This window comes from Odocoileus virginianus, chromosome 10 (assembly GCF_023699985.2).
Source record: "Odocoileus virginianus isolate 20LAN1187 ecotype Illinois chromosome 10, Ovbor_1.2, whole genome shotgun sequence".
Taxonomy (NCBI): domain Eukaryota; kingdom Metazoa; phylum Chordata; class Mammalia; order Artiodactyla; family Cervidae; genus Odocoileus; species Odocoileus virginianus.
In genome coordinates this window covers 58357113-58376311 of record NC_069683.1, presented here as the reverse complement: position 1 = coordinate 58376311, position 19199 = coordinate 58357113, and the positions used below count along the sequence as shown (strand labels likewise).

General features: G+C 36.5%; 1 protein-coding gene across 5 annotated transcripts in view; it reads left to right on the top strand.

The window, feature by feature from the left end:
- Positions 1-19199, top strand: part of ELMOD1 (ELMO domain containing 1) — an 84185-nt gene that overhangs the window by 56821 nt on the left and 8165 nt on the right. For 4 of the 5 annotated variants that reach the window (XM_020879361.2, XM_020879363.2, XM_020879364.2 and 1 more), the window contains 5 exons: positions 5208-5341; positions 8327-8395; positions 8891-8914; positions 11790-11840; positions 12944-13077. In XM_020879361.2, the coding sequence (XP_020735020.1) occupies positions 5208-5341; positions 8327-8395; positions 8891-8914; positions 11790-11840; positions 12944-13077 (412 nt within the window). The remainder of the gene's footprint in view (positions 1-5207; positions 5342-8326; positions 8396-8890; positions 8915-11789; positions 11841-12943; positions 13078-19199) is intronic. The other variant, XM_020879367.2, reaches the window with a different exon arrangement.

Below are 19199 nucleotides of genomic sequence, written 5' to 3'. Positions count from 1 at the left end.
ATCAGCAGAGAATCCAGTAGGCAGTAACTCAAGCATTCTTACAGGAAATGTACACTTGGTAGCACTTCATGTAAGTGGTTTAGCATCACTGGCTCTCATTTTCCAAAGTGACGTTAAGAAATTAAGAACACTTTTTAGCCATTAATCTAGTCTGTTGTGATACATGAAATTATTAAAATGGAATTTCTTTTTTAAATTTATTTTTAAAACATTTTATCATTCAAAGCTTTTACTTTCCCAAACCAACTATTCTCCGAATGAAGGAAGTTTATCATTTAAGTGTAGAAATGAAATGCTTGCTGTTGGCATTTTACTCCACTCACTTAATCAAACCAGGTATTTTTAAACTGTGTAGGGCCTTGAGATTACTTCCAGATATTGTTCAAGTGAATATGATGAGCTTTACAATCTGTGGCAGTAACCAAATCAGTTCCCAGAGGATTTTTTTTTTTAAGGAGATTTTTTCTCTGTTTTTTGTACTCATCAAGTGAATTATAGCATTTTGTTTTTTGATGAATAAAGAGCACTGGCAAATTCTTATATGGGGAATATAACAAGAGATTTCTGGGAGCTTCCCTGTTGGCTCAGTAGTAGAGAATCCACCTCCCAATGCAGGAGATACTGGTTCGATCCCTGATTTGTGAAAACCCCACGTGCGTCAGAGCAGCTAAGCCTGTTTGCCGCAACTATTGAGCCTGTGCTCTAAAGCCCAGGAGCTGCTCTACTGAGCCCATGTGCTGAAACTACTGAAACGATAGAGCCCATGCTTCATGAAAAGAGAAGCACTGCAATGAAGAGCCTATGCGCTGCAACTAGAGAGTAGCCCCGCTTGCCTCAACTAGAGAGAAGCCTGCCCAGCAATGAGGAACCAGCACAGCCAAAGCTAAATAAATATTTTTTTTTAAAAAAAGAGATTTCTTATATCAGTTTGATATTTTACTTTCAAGCATGATAGATATACTTTCTTTTCTCTGAAAATTTTTTCTCACCCTTTAGATTGAATTTACCTCTTGTGCTAAAACAAAATATTGTATCATTTGAATAATAAGTAATTTTGCATTAATGCCTGAAAGAACTTTGATGAATTACAACTTTTTGTTAGTATTTCCTGTCATTGGACTTTCCTTTATACTATGTCAGATGTGACATATACTGTTCCCTTTAAGCTTTAAAATCCATATAACAGAATTAGCAATTTAAAAGGTGAATTATGTCTTAAATAGTAACAGGAAATTTTATATTTCTATTTATCCTTGTCTATAATGAAGATATAACATGAAATGTTATTAATATCCTAAAAAGTAAATTTGTTTACATACCCATCTTCATTTACTAGAAAAAACTAATATTTTGAACATTACATGTATATACAGTTGTGGGTCTCAGTTTTTCTCACTCTCTCAAGTAATAATACATACTGAGTTTATTTTTCTATAAGAAGTTGAAAAAGTACAACCAGTTTCTTAATCAGTGAAGAGCATAATGTCTAGAATTTATATTTGTCCAGTAAAATGCAATTGATCATAAATTAAATTATTTTAGGTAACTGTTAACAATGATAATATCTTTTTGAGGCTTATTCCTGAACATTATCCAAGAAAGCAATGGCACCCCACTCCAGTCCTCTTGCCTGGACAATCCCATGGACGGAGGAGCCTGGTGGGCTGCAGTCCATGGGGTCACTGAGAGTCGGACACGACTGAGTGACTTCACTTTCACTTTTCACTTTCATGCATTGGAGAAGGAAATGGCAACCCACTCCAGTGTTCTTGCTTGGAGAATCCCAGGGATGGGGGGAGCCTGGTGGGTTGCTGTCTATGGGGTCACAACATAGTTGGACATGACTGAAGCAACTTAGCAGCAGCAGCAGCATGAACATTATTGTCTTTTTTATTTTTCGTTATTGCTCAGTCAGCCAGTCATGTCTGACTTATTATGACCCCATGGACTGCAGCACGCCAGGCTTCCCTGTCCTTCACTGTCTCCCGGAGTTTGCTCAAACTCATATCTATTGAGTTAATGATGCCATCCAACCATCTCATCCTCTGTTGCCCTCTTCTCCTCCTGCCCTCAGTCTTTCCCAGCATCAAGGTCGTTTTCAATGAATCGGCTCTTTGCATCAGGTGGCCAAACTGTTGGAGCTTCAGCTTCAACATCAGTCCTTCTAGTGAACATTCAGGGTTGATTTCCTTTAGGATTGACTGGTTTGATCTCCTTGCTGTCCAAGGGACTCTCAAGAATCTTTCCAGCACTACAGTCCAAAAGCATTAATTCTTCAGTACTCAGCTTTTCTGGTCCAACTGTCACATCTGCACATGACTACTGGAAAAACCATAGCTTTGGCTATATGGGCCTTGGTCGACAAAGTGATCTCTCTGTTTTTTAATATGCTGTCTAGGTTTGTCATAGCTTTTCTTTCAAGGAGCAAGCGTCTTTTAGTTTCATGGCTGCAGTCACAGTCCACAGTGATTTTGGAGCCCAAGAAAATAAAGTCTGTCACTGTTTTTACTTTTTTACCCATCTATTTGCCATGAAGTGATGGGAATGGATGCTATGATCTTAGTTTTTTGAATGTTGAGTTAAGCCAGCTTTTTCACTCTCCTCATTCACCTTTATCAAGAGACTCTTTAGTTCTTCTTCACTTTCTGCCATAAGGGTTGTATCATCTGCATATCTGAGGTTATTGATATTTCTTCCAGAAATCTTGATTCCAGCTTGAGCTTCATCCAGCCCAGCATTTCACATGATGTTCTCTGCATACAAGCTAAATAAGCAGGGTGACAATATATTTTTATTTTTAATTGAAGTGTAATTGCTTTACAGTGGTATACAGCCACATGAAATAGCTCTACGTTTACACATATCCTCTCCCTATTGAGCTTCCCCACCACCATCTCACCTCTCTCGGTCACCACAGAGCACCATGCTGAGCTCCCTGTGTTCTGTAGCAACTTCCCACTAGCTATCTGTGTTGCACATGAGAGTATATGTATTTCAATGCTTCCCTCTCAATTCATCCACCCTCTCCTTCCCGCTGTATTCACAAGTCCATTCTCTACTTCTGTGTCTCTGTTCTTGCCCTGTAAATAGGTTCATCAGTACCATTTTTCTAGATTCCGCATATATGTATTAATATATGATATTTGTTTTCCACATTCTGACCTATTTCACTTTGTATAACAGGCTCTAGGTTCATCCACCTCACTACAACTGACTCAAGTTCATTCTTTTTATGGCTGAGCAATATTCCATTGTGTAGATTGTACCACAATTTCTTTGTCCATTTTCTGTCCATGGACATCTAAGTTGCTTCCATGTCCTACTTATTATAAATAGTGCTGCAGTGAACACTGGGGTACATGTGTCTTTTTGAATTATGGTTTTCTCAGGGTATATGCCTAGTAGTGGGATTGCTGGCTCATATGGTAGTTTTAGTCCTAGTTTTTTGAGTAATCTCCATACTGTTCTCCATAGTGAGTGTATCCATTTACATTCCCACCAACAATGCAAGAGAGTTCCCTTTTCTCTACATTCTCTCTCGCGTTTATTGTTTGTAGACTTTGTGATGGTAACCATTCTAACAGGTGTGAGGTGATACCTCATGGTGGTTTTGATTTGCATTTCTCTAATAATGAGCAGTGTTGAGCATTTGTTCATGTGTTTGTTGACCACTTTGTATGTCTTCTTTGGAGGAATGTCTGTTTAGGTCTTCTGCCCATTTTTTGATGGAGTTGTTTTTCTGATATTGCATTGCATAAACTGCTTGTATAGTTTGGAGAGTGATCTTTTGTCAGTTGTTTCATTTGCAATTATTTTCTCCCATTCTGAGGATTGTCTTTTCATTTGTTTATAGTTTTCTTTGCTTTGCCAAAGCTTTTAAGTTTAATTAGGTCCTGCTAGTTTATTTTTGTTTTTATTTCCATTACTCTAGGAGGTGGGTCAAAAGGATCTTGCTGTGAACTGTGTCAAAGAGTGTCCTGCCTATGTTTTCCTCTAAAGAGTTTTGTAGTTTCTGGCCTTATATTTCAGTATTTAGCCCATTTTGGGTTTATTTTTGTGTATGGTGTTAGAAGGTGTTCTAGTTTCATTCTTTTACATGTAGCTGTCCCATTTTCTGAGCATCACTTATTGAAGAGGCTGTCTTTTCTCCATTGTATATTCTTGCATCCTTTGTCAAAGCTAAGATGCCCATAGGTACATGGGTTTACCTCTGGGCTTTCTATCTTATTTCCTTCATCTGTATGCCTATTTTTGTGCCAGTACCATATGCCATGATGACTAGCTTTGTAGTATAGTCTGAGTTCAGGAAGGTTGATTTCTCTAGCTCTATTTTTCTTTCTCAGGGTTGCTTTGGCTGTTCAGGATCTTTTGTGTTTCCATACAAGTACCAAAATTTTTTGTTCTAGTTCTGTGAAAAAAATGTCATTAGTAATTTGATAGGGATTGCATTGAATCTGTAGATTGCTTTGGGTAGTGTAGTCATTTTCACATACTGATTCTTCTAATCCAAGAACATCTTTCTTTATTCAACTATATGATCCTTATTTATTCTCATCCCTGTTATAGATGAGAAATGAAACTCAAGTCGGTTCACTTTCTTTCTGTTAACAGTGCTGCTAATTGTTTTGCTATAAAGTTAGCTAATCATTTCTGAGGACTTGAATAATGCATGACCTCAAAATTATTCCTTTCCTTCCCTTCCCTTTACTCTTAAATGTTTTTGAAGTTTCTAAAAATCTTTTGTAGAAGATTGTGTGTATGTATACACACATATACACATAAACATATCACTGACTAGGAACTAAAACAGAAAGATTAAACACACTAAAATATACACAAGTATATGTTCCATTGCCTTCAGTGCAATGACATCATCACATGTCATTCAGCCTCTGGAAAATTCCACTGTATGTTTATGAGAAGATGAGAGTAAAAAGACAACTAACCTCTTAGTTCTATTACAAAATAATTTTTGCTTCCCAGGCTTCCTGGAAATGTCTTAGACTCCCTCAAGGAGTCTTTCAATCATACTTTGAGAGCTGTTGTCATAGATAATTGAAAGCTAATCAGATCTGCAATTGTAATATACTTGCATATATTCAGATTTCCCAAGTTCTTCTTAATAGTGTAGTTTACTAAATTTTAGCCAGTAAGAAATAGTATTATATGTGTGTATATTAACAAGCTAATTTTTTCTTTGTCTTCAGTTATGGAAATTCTTGAAGCCCAATACTCCACTGGAATCCCGGATTTCTAAGCAATGGTGTGAAATTGGTTTCCAAGGTGATGATCCTAAAACAGATTTCCGAGGAATGGGACTTTTGGGACTGTACAATTTGCAGTAAGTACAATGAAGAATGGTTGAGTTTTAAAGTGATATCTGGCCTCCTCATGTTGAAATGTCAAAGTTAAGTTATTAGTCCTAGAAGCCACTGCCCAGAAGACTCCAAGTAAACATTCAAGTCCTCTGACTTCAACTCAGGTTCATAAAATTTAAAAAACTACTACCATCTTCCTTTTATCTGGCAAACTTTATGCATTCTTTTAAACAAGTCTCAAATTTATTTTAACTATTTTATTATGAAAAATTTCCATTGTATACAAAAACAGAGGAGAGATTATAAAGAATCCCCTTTATACTGATCATCCAGATTTAGTAATTATTGACATTTTGAAATACTTGCAGCACTTTTTTTTTGGTAGAATTATGTTAATGAAAATCTTATACTGTTTGTAGTTTCAGTCTCATATGTCAATATGTAGCTTTAAAGACATGAATATTACCTTATGTTAACCTTATGTTAATCATAATACCAATGATTCCTTGGTATTATCTATATATCCTGATCATATTCAAATTTCCCAGTTCTCTCAAAAATGTCTTTTATAGCTGGTTTGTCATAATCCAGTTCCATGTAAGATCTATGCATTGCACTTAATGATTATCTCTCTGGTCTTTTTTAATTCAAGCAATTTCTCCCTCTCTGTCCTCTCCTTTTGCACCCCCAATCAAGTCATTAAACTCATGCAAGAATCTAGGTCAACTTTCCTGTACTGTAAAATATCCCACAGTCTATATTTGTCTGTTTGCATTTGTACCCATCCCAGCATTTCTTGAAAATAGGAGATATTTGAAAACACTTGAGTAGGTTCATGTTGAGAGTGTAGCATCCACACTCTCAGTTTTACAATGAAATGAGTCAGAGGAATCACAGCCTGATGTCTCCATTGCCATCTAGCCATTTAACCATTTCCTCCAGTGATTGTAAGTGAACCAATTAATTATACATAGAGTGCTTCTCTAATTTTGTTTTTCTTCCCACAGTTTTTGGCTGGAATTCTGTAAAGACTGTTTCTTTTATTAAATACAGTTGTTTGGTTTCTCTAAAAGACAGGCAGGATAGCTGCTCAAGTAAATAAGTTACCAATTTTCACAGGAAGGAGTTGGTGCCCTAGTGCCTTTGTTAGTGATCAAACTTTGGTGTGTTTTTTTGGCTTTATCTCTGTATTTTTAAATTATCATTTTAACTCCTGGTTTTTGTGTGCTTATGTGATTTAATAATTGTCCTCATTATTTTTTTCATGCTTAAATTGGGTCATTCATTTTCAAGAAAAAAGGAGTCCTTGTAGGTTGTTCTTAGGAAGGGTAGTGATATGTTTTTAAAAGAAAAAATGACATTTTTAATAGCACCCATTTTCCCCCTAGATCTTTGCTTTTATTTTAAATTTATGAAGTTTAATAATCACTGATGCCTTTTTTTAAGATGGTAAATATTTTATACAATTTTAAAGGTCACCTTCAATTTACAGTTATTAGAAAATTTTGCTTCCACTCCCCGTGTTTTAAAATACATCCTTATAGCTTGTCTTACACCCAACAGTTTGTATCTCCTACTCCTTTACTCTGATTTTGTCCCTCCTCCCCCTCTCCACTGGTAACCACTAGTTTGTTCTTTATATCTGAATAGTCACCCATTCTTTTATAAAGTGTTTTAAATGTTACATTATTATGTAAGGTGTGAATGCATAGAAAAGTAAAGGTGGGGATGCAAATAAGTATGTAAAGGATTAGCTTTTGATAAGTACAGCTGGGACAGTTGACCTTCCGTTTGAAAAATAAATATCTCCCTCACCTCAGTTTACAAGTTGAATGTCAAAAACAACTATTTACAACTTTTAGGAGAAAATCTATGAAATATGTGAGTAAAGAGGGATCTCTTAAAGACAAAAACAAAAAAAGCACAAGCTGTAAAAGAGAAATCAATGGATCTCAGACATTAAAAGTGAAAGTTTCTGTCAGATAAGCCACCATAGATAAAATGAAAACCAAGGTTGACATTCATATACATGATAAAGGATCCATCTCCATTGTATTAGGCTCTGAGGCTTTATTTATCTTATTTATTTGAATGCATTTTAAGATATACTGGACCAAGAAATATTAACAGATAGGCTATAAAAGAAGAAACCTAGATGACCAACAAAAGTATGAAGAGACTCAATTTCATTAATAATCATGGATATGTTTATGAAATTTGCTGACTGTCTTTGAACTTTTTGAAAGAAAATTTAAGAGCTTGTTTTATCCTTTAGATAAATTCAAGAAATTATATATGCATCAAATCAAATAATATATGCTACTCTTAATTGTATTTTATGATTGTCTTTATGAAGTAACTTTTATGATATATTTTTGAGGTTATGTAAGCTTTTTGCATTTGTTAGGAAATTCATTGCCCTTTACCCCCCAAAACAGAAATTTAACATCTCTATGCTCTGTAAGATATTTTCATCCAAAATTTACCCCAAGAATATTCTCCAAGAAAATACACTGAACCTCATCTAGTCTCATCCTTTCTCTGCTGTTTGGCAGTCAGAACCTCTCACCATGTTGCCTTCATCCAGGCCTTTTCTGCCTTCTGAGGGGCCTCATTCTGCCTCCCTTCTAAAAATCTATAACCCTCTTCTGTAAAGCAATTATCCTTCAATTAAAAAATAAATAAAATTAAAAGCAAACAAACAAAAGAATCTATAACCCTCATTAAGAATATCTTTGGCTCTCTGGGGAATGGTAAAGTTCATAGTTAAATTTTCAAACCTCCTGGAATCATTCCTAAAACTTTGTGGGTTTTACAAGTACCCTATTAGATTCTCATTGTATTTGGAAAATTCTGTTATGAAAAGCAGTTCATTCTCTGGAGCAGCTGAAACAAGTGATATCACTTATGTTGGTATCCATCTCTGAATCCAAAATGACCTCAAATGGGTTGAAATGAATGTATTCTAAAGGTCTGGAGTTACGGTTTTCTTTTCCCTCCAACTATAGGTATTTTGCAGAAAGAGATGCTGCAGCAGCTCAACAGGTCCTCTCTGATTCTCTTCATCCCAAATGCAGGTAATCATTAAAAATAAAAGGTGAGTTAGGCTTTGTAGATTAGGTAAAATTAACTTCATCTCCTATATGGCTCTATTGTTGAGATTCTCAAGAGAGTCAACCCACCAGAAGTGAGGCTTAAAGCTCTTTCAAACAAGCACTTTTGACAAATGCTGAACAGGAAAGTTAAAAAGTCAGACTTGTTACAGGTTTTAGGATGTAAAGTGGCACTGTTCGAGTGAAATATGTATTTACCTGAAGGGATTGGTAGTATCTCTGGTGTCTGGGAAGATTGAGGAGATTGGCATAGAAGAAGGAGAAAGTAGAGTATGAGAGAGGTGGGAAACAAGGGACCACAGAGGGGGAATAGAGGCAAGGATGGAAGTCGAAGTCAGAGACCAAGTGAGAAAGTCTAAAATTGCTGAGGCTCTTTTATTTTCTTAATAAAATTCTAGATTGTAAATTCTTTGTGTTTTCATTTAACTTTCTAAATTTTTTTTAACTGATTGCATTAAGGGATATCACTAAAGAGGAAATAAGGTATTTTTCTTTGCTTTTGCTTTTTCTCACTTTTATTTTAGGCTAAGTATGGGTAAGAATTTTCCAAAAAATATGAATTCATGAAAATTTTCTAAAAGAAAACATTTCCCGACAGTTTATATAATATAGTTCATTACATTTGGCTTGCATTTTGGTAAAGGAAAAATCAGATTCGACTAACCTGATAGAAAATGTCATGAGTCTTTCTACAGCTGTGTCTATTGGAGAAACATTTTGCAATGTCACCTAAAGGCTGAATACATTACCACACATCTCTGATCCCATCTACTCCAAGAGATGGATATTTTATTTGGGAATTTTGTTGCACAAAGCATATTAACTCTCCTATTAATGTATTTCTAATTGTATTATTATGAAGAGTATATACATGCTTTAGTTAGTCTTATTATAAGGAGTTCTTCTATCATGTATTCATATTTTTGTATCACTTTTTTCTCCTCAGCATGAGCAGAGTCCTTGTTAGTGTTCATGATTACTAAATAAGTCCCAAATTTTATCATACCACTCTCAGAATCTATGAGTGGTATAGACTGACTTTGGGGCTCCCCTCTTATCTTACTATTATACTGACTGTAGCTTCAATGGCTAAGATTCATTAAATTATACTATACTTCCCAAATTTATAATTATAATCTTTTACAAGGTTAAATTTTCATTTTCTTTACCTTTTATTTACTTTAAGAAAAACACTAAGAACCCTTAACTCTTTCTTCATATATTGCATGGCTGAAATCAAGCTATTTTAATTTTTTAACTACATCGAATTACATGTTTCTGTTAATGTAGAGATTCTGAAATCTCTATAATTAAAATTGACTGAGGAGTCTCTGTGCACTGTTATTCCGTGGAGAAGCATTAGGTAGAAGACATGAATCCTTCACGGTCCTTGGGAAGTGGCAGTAAGCTTAAAATATTTGTTAATAAACTGTTGGAGAGGGATTAATTTTGCCTATGAATGATCTTGAAAGAAAAGCTTTATAATTTTATATCCTGTGTTGGCCATCAGAGAGGAAGGATTGAGGGTTTGTGTGTTTACTCTTATTTAAGAAGAGACTAGAATGTGTGGGGTGGAGGAGCATGCAAATCCTTTGTCCCTCAAGCTACAAATAAAATTGACTAGATGAAGTTCAACTATTAACCACTTCAAATTGATGGTAAATGTCACTGAATACAAATCAGAATGCCTTGAAATCACCACTGTCCTTCACCAATGTCTGAAAGAAATATTTATTAACCCATTGTGATATCACCCTAGATTCTTTCAGACCCTGAATATCTCAGGCGTTGAAGAGAGAGAAGCCAGTAAATACTAAGGAAGGTTTTTCCCTGTCTACCCTTCAGCAGGCATTATACATTGTTGCTCTTGTGAAGATCTATCCTGAAATAACTTGAGGGATAAAAGTAGATTCAAGTTTAAGAGGAGAATTTTGACAGTTTGCTTTTGTGCTTGTTTGTGGTGTGTGTCTCCTGAAGAAAGGAGTTCCTTCTGTTTGGGCTGGGACATCCTATAGAGTATCATTACTTCAAAGTATTGAAATGAGTGGAGATCATTTGGCCTTTTCTTATATTTCCAATGCAGGTAGATTTAATTTAACAAAATACAGAGATGCTATGTATTTATAAAGTTTTGTTGAAAAGAGCTGCTTATAAATTTGTTTATACAAAATTTCTTTAATTTCACACCTAACTCTTTTTAGTTTGGATATGAGTTGTTTACGGTGAAAATCTCCTGATGCCTCTTTGGCTGATAATTGGCAGTTACACTTTAAAAAAAAGTGGCTTATTTTAGCATGAATTAAAGACTTTGAATTAGAGCCAGTCATTTATAGAGTAGAAAGTACTTAGAGTAAAACACCAATTTTGCGTCGTTTTCGTGGGCTTGTGCTGTGTATAACATGTGTGTCTTTTGTTGTAGTGTTTGCATTGTTTTATGAAGAACTCTTTCTGTTACTTAGATGGAAGCTAAATGTTCGTAATAGCTCTAGTTTTAGAATTGTATTTAGTTCCAAGACTAACAACAGTTTTCAGTGTAGAACACTGAATGAAGGTCACGTTGGCCGCAAAGAAGAATGCAAGGTGGTTCCTGCCTACCAGATGTTGGCAGTATGGAAGTGGGTGAGAAGGGGTATAAGAAGTACGCTAAGTGATAGAATGCAAGCTAGTATTTTCAGAATGCCCTTATTATAGAACCCTTTCCTCAGATAGTCTTATTCAGAAGCTGTAAGTATAAAAAAGTGTTAAATGTATCTGCTGCAGTTTAGTTCTCTTGGCTTAGCCAGAGGAAATGCTACAGCACTTGTTGGAACAGAATTTTTAAAGCATGTGTGTCTCTCCTTGCCTTCTCCCCTCCCTCCCTCCTTTTCTTCTTTCCTTCTTTTTTCCACTATCAGTAAATGTTTATGTGGCATCTGCTGTGTATAAGACATCACAAATAAAGCTAGATGATATAATTTCCATGAGGGAAAATCAGAGTGGGGAATCATGAGAGAGTGAGGTAGCATCTTGCTAGAGGAGAGAGAGATACCAGGCAAGGTTTCATGGAAGAAGTATTGTTCGATAATTAATGGATAATATAAAAGAGTATGCTTGATTTTTAGGTCTGTCTCTCACTACCATAATATAGTGAATAAGGGATAAGTACCGTGGCTTTAAATAATTCCATTTCTGAGCTCTGTATAAATTACACTGTAGCTTTTTAGTTAATAACATTTAAATTGATTAGTGTTTGATAACTGAGTTATAGCCATCCCCACATCTAGTCAACAGTTAAAAAAAAAAAAACATTAAAAGAGAACAGGTGCTAATTAGAGATCAAATCTTACATATTTATTTATTTGTTCACTCATTTATTCAGCAAATTCAGCAAAGCAGAATGGGAGAAGAAAAGGATGGATAAAGCAATTGGGTGAGTGTGGGACTCCATATATAAAGGGTTGTCAGTCTGAGCCAGAACCAGAACAAAAATATCTTAAGAGGACTGCAAAAAATGACAAGGATGAAAATCCACGTGTCCTGATGGAAATAAATAATCCAGTTTTGAAAAGAACCTGTTTATGTTTTTTGGATTTGCTTATATGATTATATGATACTACTTTGCCTATGTTCTAGTCATAAGGTTTAGAAAGTTATAACTATATGGAAATGATTTTCAAAAGTCACAATTTGGAATTGTATTTGCTAGTTTGCTCTGAAGGATTTCTATCAAGTGTCAGGCTACTAGTTAAAATTTTACTTTATAAAATTTTTTATAATGCCTCATGTCATCCAAAAATATTTCTGAACAGAGAACTTCTTTTTTATGTGCTGGATTTATAGTGCCAGAGAAGACTTAAGAACTGCATTTGACTTAATTCTGAATAGATGTGTGGAAAATGAACTAGAAAATATACGCTGAGTATTAAGATACTAATTTTTCCTCATTTTAGGAGTAATATTTGATTTATTATAGAAAATTTTAAAAATATAGAGAAGTAAACAAAAACACCCTAGTCATATTACTCTATTATACCCATATTAATATTGTATTTGAGTCTTAGAATATTTTTGTTCACATTTGAATGTATATAATAAAACTTGGTTTGTTCCTTATATATTGTTTTATATCCTGCTTAAATCATCTTTAGGAATATAGTTTTACTAGATGTAGTACACTATATGAGATTATCATAATTTGTTTCACCAATCACCTTCTTTAGGATATATGAATAATTTACATATCTTTGCCATATAAATGACTATCCTTGCGTATAAAGCTTTTTCATTTTCTGTTTTTTTCTCATGTATTTGGGAATGGAATTAGTAAGTCAAGGCATACAAACTCTCAGTTCTCTTGGCAAACATTATTAAAATTTTCTGTTAATAAAATTCAGAGTTTTGATAAGGCTGTGAGGAAGGGAAATCTGCCATTCTCATAGTTTAATGTAATGTAAAAATCAAATTATCATTTTTTTTGAGATGCTTGCTTTTCATATGTGACACACAGTTGGTGTTGTGGCTTGTACTTTACAGGTACTCGTTTGCAATTGTGGGCATCAATATAACTGATCTGGCATATAATCTACTGGTGAGCGGAGCACTAAAAACCCATTTCTACAACATCGCTCCAGAAGCTCCAACATTATCTCACTTCCAGCAAACATTCTGTAAGTGTCTTGTTGCTTAATTATTGCCATAGACTTCTATAGAGAACACTCTGGACGAGGGCTGAAGCTGAGAGATCTTTGTAATTTGGTTACTTTGGAGCCTTTGAACTCCGCCTTTGGTTTTTATTTTATTTTCTCATTCAAAACCACATATTTTCAGGCATCATGAATCTTTGCTCGTTCCCACCTCTTGCCTAATATTCAGTGTATCAACTTCCCATCTGACTTAAAGACATCATGGATGTCTTTCTCCCTCTGATCCAGCATGTCGCTTAACCGCACAGGCTTTGAAGACAGCCTGAGTTTACTCCAGATCTACATTTACATCCTCCCCTAAACCTCAGCTATCTCATCTATAAAATGGATGCAAAATGAAATGAAGATAAAATGGTTTTTTTATTAGCTAGTCCCATTGTTAGTATTCCGTGAACATTAGAAAGAGGAGGTGGTGGTTTAGTGGGTGATACAGATGGTGTTGGAGTTGTTGGTATTAATTTTACTGCTACCACTACTGTTGCTACAGAGGGTAGTGTTTGCAGTTCCTTCTAACTGTAGGTGCTAATAGAGGGAATTATTGTTGACCCTGAACCTGAGCTTGCAGTTGGCTGAGGTTTCAGAAGATAAAGATCAAGACTGTTTAGTAGAGTCCTGGGATGCTATTGTCTAATTTTAAAGGCAGAATCTTAAAATGTAGCTGTATGTCATTATTATCCTTGCAGGCCAGACATTAACTGGTTTGGAGGAACATAGAAAGATAATCTGCCAAATCATCAAATAACCCTAAGCAATTTATAGAAGAAATGCCTTTTAAGTTATTTTGTAGTTTTTGTTGTTCAGTCACCAAGTCATGACCGACTCTTTGTGACTCCATGGACTGGAGCACGCCAGGCTCCTGTTCATTTAAACATTGCTTATTGTACTGAGGGCCTGTACTTAAGCTTTTTTAGCAAGAAAATGTCAAAGTTCTTCTCTTTTTGTTTATTTTGGCCCTTTTTTTTTCTGCTGTTAAGTTGGTTAACAGATCTGCTCTCTTTCTGATTATGGTTAAGACCCAATCATTCCACCCCAAATCTACCACAGGAAAGTATTGTTCCCTGGTTCATTTTTAAAATGTGGTAAAGTCAAAAGTTAACAGATATTTATTTTATTTAAATTCCTAAATTAATAGTGCTTATATTATGTAGGATTCTGTCATCTTTTATATCTGTCTAATCAGGACATCCAGTTTAAGATGACATAATTAGTGTTATGTATTACACTCCCTTCTGAAATTCCACTCAATAGAAAGTTCTTAGGAAAATCCTAAGACAGAGGATGAGATGGCTGGATAGCATCACCGACTCAATGGACATGAGTTTGGGTAGGCTCCGGGAGTTGGTGATGGACAAGGAGGCCTGGCGTGTTGCAGTTTATGGGGTCGCAGAGTTAGACACAACTGAGCGACTGAACTGAACTGAACTGAAAGAAAGCATAAACCCACAAGGATAAAAATCAGAAACAAGACAAGAAAATCTCATTTTGAAAGCTGTAAAACAGATTAAGTGGTAAATGAATTAGTGGTCTTAAGAAAGCAGATGCCTAACAGGTGGCATAGAAAGTAAGAAGCAACCTGACTTATTCTGCAAGACTCTCCAAAAGGTTCAAGAATCGGCAGCATCAACATATCTCGGAAATGAGGGTTAACATAAGACCAAAACTAGCAAGTTTGCTTGAAAATATGTTAAGAATCTCTTAGAGGCCTAAATCCCATTTTTCAAGAAACAGCTTCTGTCCTGCCCCCTCCTCAGCAAAAGCTGGTTACTTTCCAGAGAGAGAAATTAAAGGGTCTCTGGTCTGATGAGAATCAGGCACAGCTAATGGCAAACCATACTGAAAGTGATGATGAAGACTGACACCCAGGCTCCTCGTCCTACCTGGTTCCTGTAGGAACTTTGGCAGCCAGTCAAGAGATTGACAAAGGCCTTCTCTGAAATCTGAACATGCCAAGAGAAAATAGCTGAAAACGCTGACCTCTGGGTCTGCCCCATGAAACAGCCCAGCCATATCACTCTACAGTCATGCTCACGATCAGCAAACCCTACCTAGTGCTTAGAGCTGCCAATTAACTTTTACTCCAGTTGCCTTTTTATTTAGTAAAATATACTGCAGAGATCCAGGTGTTATCAGATGTTTGAGTGAGATGCTTAAAAACATGTCCTCAAATTCTTTGACACTTCTTCTGTTAAGAAGTAGGATTTTTGTGTTTCTGTCATCCTAGCCCAACTGGGCTGACCAGTTGGTTGAACAATAGAATAAGCAGAATTCATACTATGTGACTTCTAGGGCTACATTAAGGAAAGGCTTTCATTTGTGGGTAAAGAAGATGTGGTACATATATACAATGGAATACAGTATTACTCAACCATAAAAAAGAATGAAATAATGCCATTTGCAGTAACATGAATGCAACTAGAGATTATCATACTAAGTGAAGTAAGTCAGAAAGAGAAAGACAAATACCATATGATATCACTTATATGTAGAATAAAAAATATGACACAAATGAACCTATCTATGAAACAGAAACAAACCCATGGACATAGAAAACAGATTTGTGGTTGCCAAGGAACGGGAGACTGGGGAAGGGATGGAATGAGCTTGGAGTTAGTAGACACGAGCTGATATATATAGAAGTATAAACAAAAAGGTCTTACTATATGTATAATGGGGAACTATATTCAATATCCTATGATAAACCATAATGGAAAAGAATATTATAAAGAATGTGCATATATGTATAACTGAGTCACTTCACTATACAGAAGAAATTAACACAACATTGTAACATAACTATATATCAATAAAATAATTTTTTAAAGAAAAAAATTTTTGGTCTGGAAATTAGGGATTGAGCTGCCTTTGGAAGCATGAACCACCATGTAAGGGATCTGATTCCTTTGTGTTTTGAAGAAATCCAAGATGTACAAAGGAGCCATAGGTAGTAATCGAGATTGACAGCCCCAGAGGACTATCCCAACGGATAGTCAGCATCTGCTACTAGAAATGTGAATGAATATGCCTCCAAATGATTCCTGCCACCAGCTGTCAAGTCACCACTCCCAACCTTCAGATCTTCCCATTTGAGACTCCAGGCATTGTGAATCCATCCCTCTTATCAGTCAGTCAGTTCAGTTGCTTAGTCATGTCCAACTCTTTGCGACCTGTGGACTCTTTGCAAGCCCATGGACTTCCTGGTCCATCACCAACTCCTGGAGCACATTAAACTCATGTCCATTGAATTGGTGATGCCATCCAGCCATCTCATCCTCTGTCGTCCCCTTCTCCTCCTGCCTTCAATCTTTCTGAGCATCAGAGTCTTTTCCAATGATTTGGTTCTTCGCATCAGGTGGCCAAAGTATTGGAGCTTCAGCTTCAGCATCAGTCCTTCCAGTGAATATTCAGGACTGATCTCCTTTACGACTGACTGGTTTGATCTCTTTGTTGTCCAAGGGACTCTCAAGAGTCTTCTCCAACACCACAGTTCAAACATCAATTCTGTGGCGATCAGCTTGCTTTATGGTCCAACTCTTATATCCATACACGACTACTGGAAAAACCAGAGCTTTGACCAGACAGAACATTGTCGGTAAAGTAATGTCTCTGCTTTTTAATATGCTGTCTAGGTTGGTCATGGCTTTTCTTCCAAGGAGCAAGTGTCTTTTAATTTCATGGCTGCTGTCACCATCTGCAGTGATTTTGGAGCCCCTGAAAATAAAGTCTGTCACTATTTCCATTGTTTCCCCATCTATTTGCCATGAAGTGATGGGGCTGGATGACATGATCTTCATTTTTTGAATGCTGAGCTTTAAGCCAACTTTTTCACTCTCTTTCACTTTCATCAAGAGGCCCTTTAGTTCCTTTTCACTTTCTGCCATAACAGTGGTGTCATCTGTATATCTGAGGTTATTGATATTTCTCCCAGCAGTCTTAATATCAGCTGTGCTTCATCCAGTCCGGCATTTCACATGATGTACTCTGAATATAAGTTAAATAAGCAAGGTGACAATATACAGCCTTGATGTACTCCCTTGCCATTTTGGAGCCAGTCTGTTGTTCCATGTCCAGTTCTAACTGTTGCTTCTTGACCTGCATACAGATTTCTTAGGAGGCAGGTCAGGTGGTCTGGTAGTCCCATCTCTTAAAGAATTTTCCACAATTTGTTGTGGTACACACCGTCAGAGGCTTTAGCATAGTCATTGAAGCAGAAATCTCATTTAGAATCCCTCTTTAAAAAAAAAAAAATCCCTCTTATGCCCTTTCTTATTCCTAATAACCCATTGAATAAATGAGTATATTAAAATGGTTGTTTTAAGCCACTGAATTTTGGAATAATTTCTCAAGCAGCCCTCAGTTCATTTCAGTTCAGTTGCTCAGTCATGTGTGACTCTTTACAACCACATGGACAGCAGCATGCCAGGCTTCCCTGTCCATTACCCAGCTCCCAGAGCTTGTTCAAACTCATGTCCATTGAGTCGGTGATGCCGTCCAACCAGCTCATCCTCTGTCGTCCCCTTGTCCTCTTTCCCAGCATCAGGGTCTTTTCAAATGAGTCAGTTCTTCACATCAGTTGGCCAAAGTATTGGAGTTTTAGCTTCGGCATCAGTCCTTCCATTGAATATTCAGGACTGATTCCCTTTAGGATAGACTAGTTGGATCTCCTTGCAGTCCAAGGGACTCTCAAGAGTCTTCCCCAATACTACAGTTCAAAAGCATCAGTTCTTCGGCACTCAGCTTTCTTTATAGTCCAACTCTCACATCCATACATGACTACTGGAAAAACTATAGCTTTGACTGGACAGACATTTGTCGGCAAAGTAATGTCTCTGCTTTTTAATATGCTGTCTAGGTTGGTCATGGCTTTTCTTCCAAGGAGCAAGTGTCTTTTAATTTCATGGCTGCAGTCACCATCTGCAGTGATTTTGGAGCCCCTGAAAATAAAGTCTGTCACTTTTTCCATTGTTTCCCCATCTATTTGCCATAAAGTGATGGGACTGGATGCCATGATCTTCATTTTTTGAATGCTGAGTTTTAAGCCAACTTTTTCACTCTCTTCTTTTACTTTCATCAAGAGATTCTTTAGTTCCTCTTCGCTTTCTGCCTTAAAAGGGTGGTATCAGCTGCGTATCTGAGGTTACTGTTATTTCTCCTAGCAATCTTGATTCCAGCCTGTGATTCATCCAGCTAAGCATTTTGCATGATGTATTCTCCATATGAGTTAAATAAGCAGGGTGACAATGTATAGACTTAACGTACTCCTTTCCTGATTTGAAACCAGTCTGTTTTTCCATGTCCTGTTATAACTATTGCTTCTTGATCTGCGTATAGATTTCTCAGGAGACAGATCAGGTGGTCTGGTATTCCCATTTTTCTTGAAGGATTTTCCACATTTTGTTGTGATCCACACAGTCAGTGGCTTTGGCGTTGTCAATAAAGCAAAAGCAGATGTTTTTCTGGAACTCTCTTGCTTTTTCAATAATCCAGCAGATGTTGGCAGTTTGATCTCTGGTCCCTCTACCTTTTCTAAATCCAGCTTGAACATCTGAAAGTTCATGGTTCGCATACTGTTGAAGCCTGGTTTGGAGAATTTTGAGCATGTGAGATGAGTCCAATTGTGCAGTAGTTTGAACATTCTTTGGCATTGCCTTTCTTTGGGATTGGAATGAAAACTGACCTTTCCTGTCCTGTGGCCACTGCTGAATTTTCAAATTTACTGGCATATTGAGTGTAGCCCTAGATAGCAATAACAGTAAGGAAAGCCTCAAGCATGAGAGAGAGTCTAAAGCTGGCAGAAATAAAGCCACTGTAAGTGAGAAGTTGGCTTAAAGCTCAACATTCAGAAAACTAAGATCATGGCATCTGGTCCCATCACCTCATGGGAAATAGATGGGGAGACAGTGGAAACAGTGTCAGACTTTATTTTGGGGGGCTCCAAAATCACTGCAGATGGTGACTGCAGCCATGAAATTAAAAGACACTTACTCCTTGGAAGGAAAGTTATGACCAACCTAGATAGCATATTAAAAAGCAGAGATATTACTTTGCCAACTAAGGTCCGTCTGGTCAAGGCTATGCTTTTTCCAGTG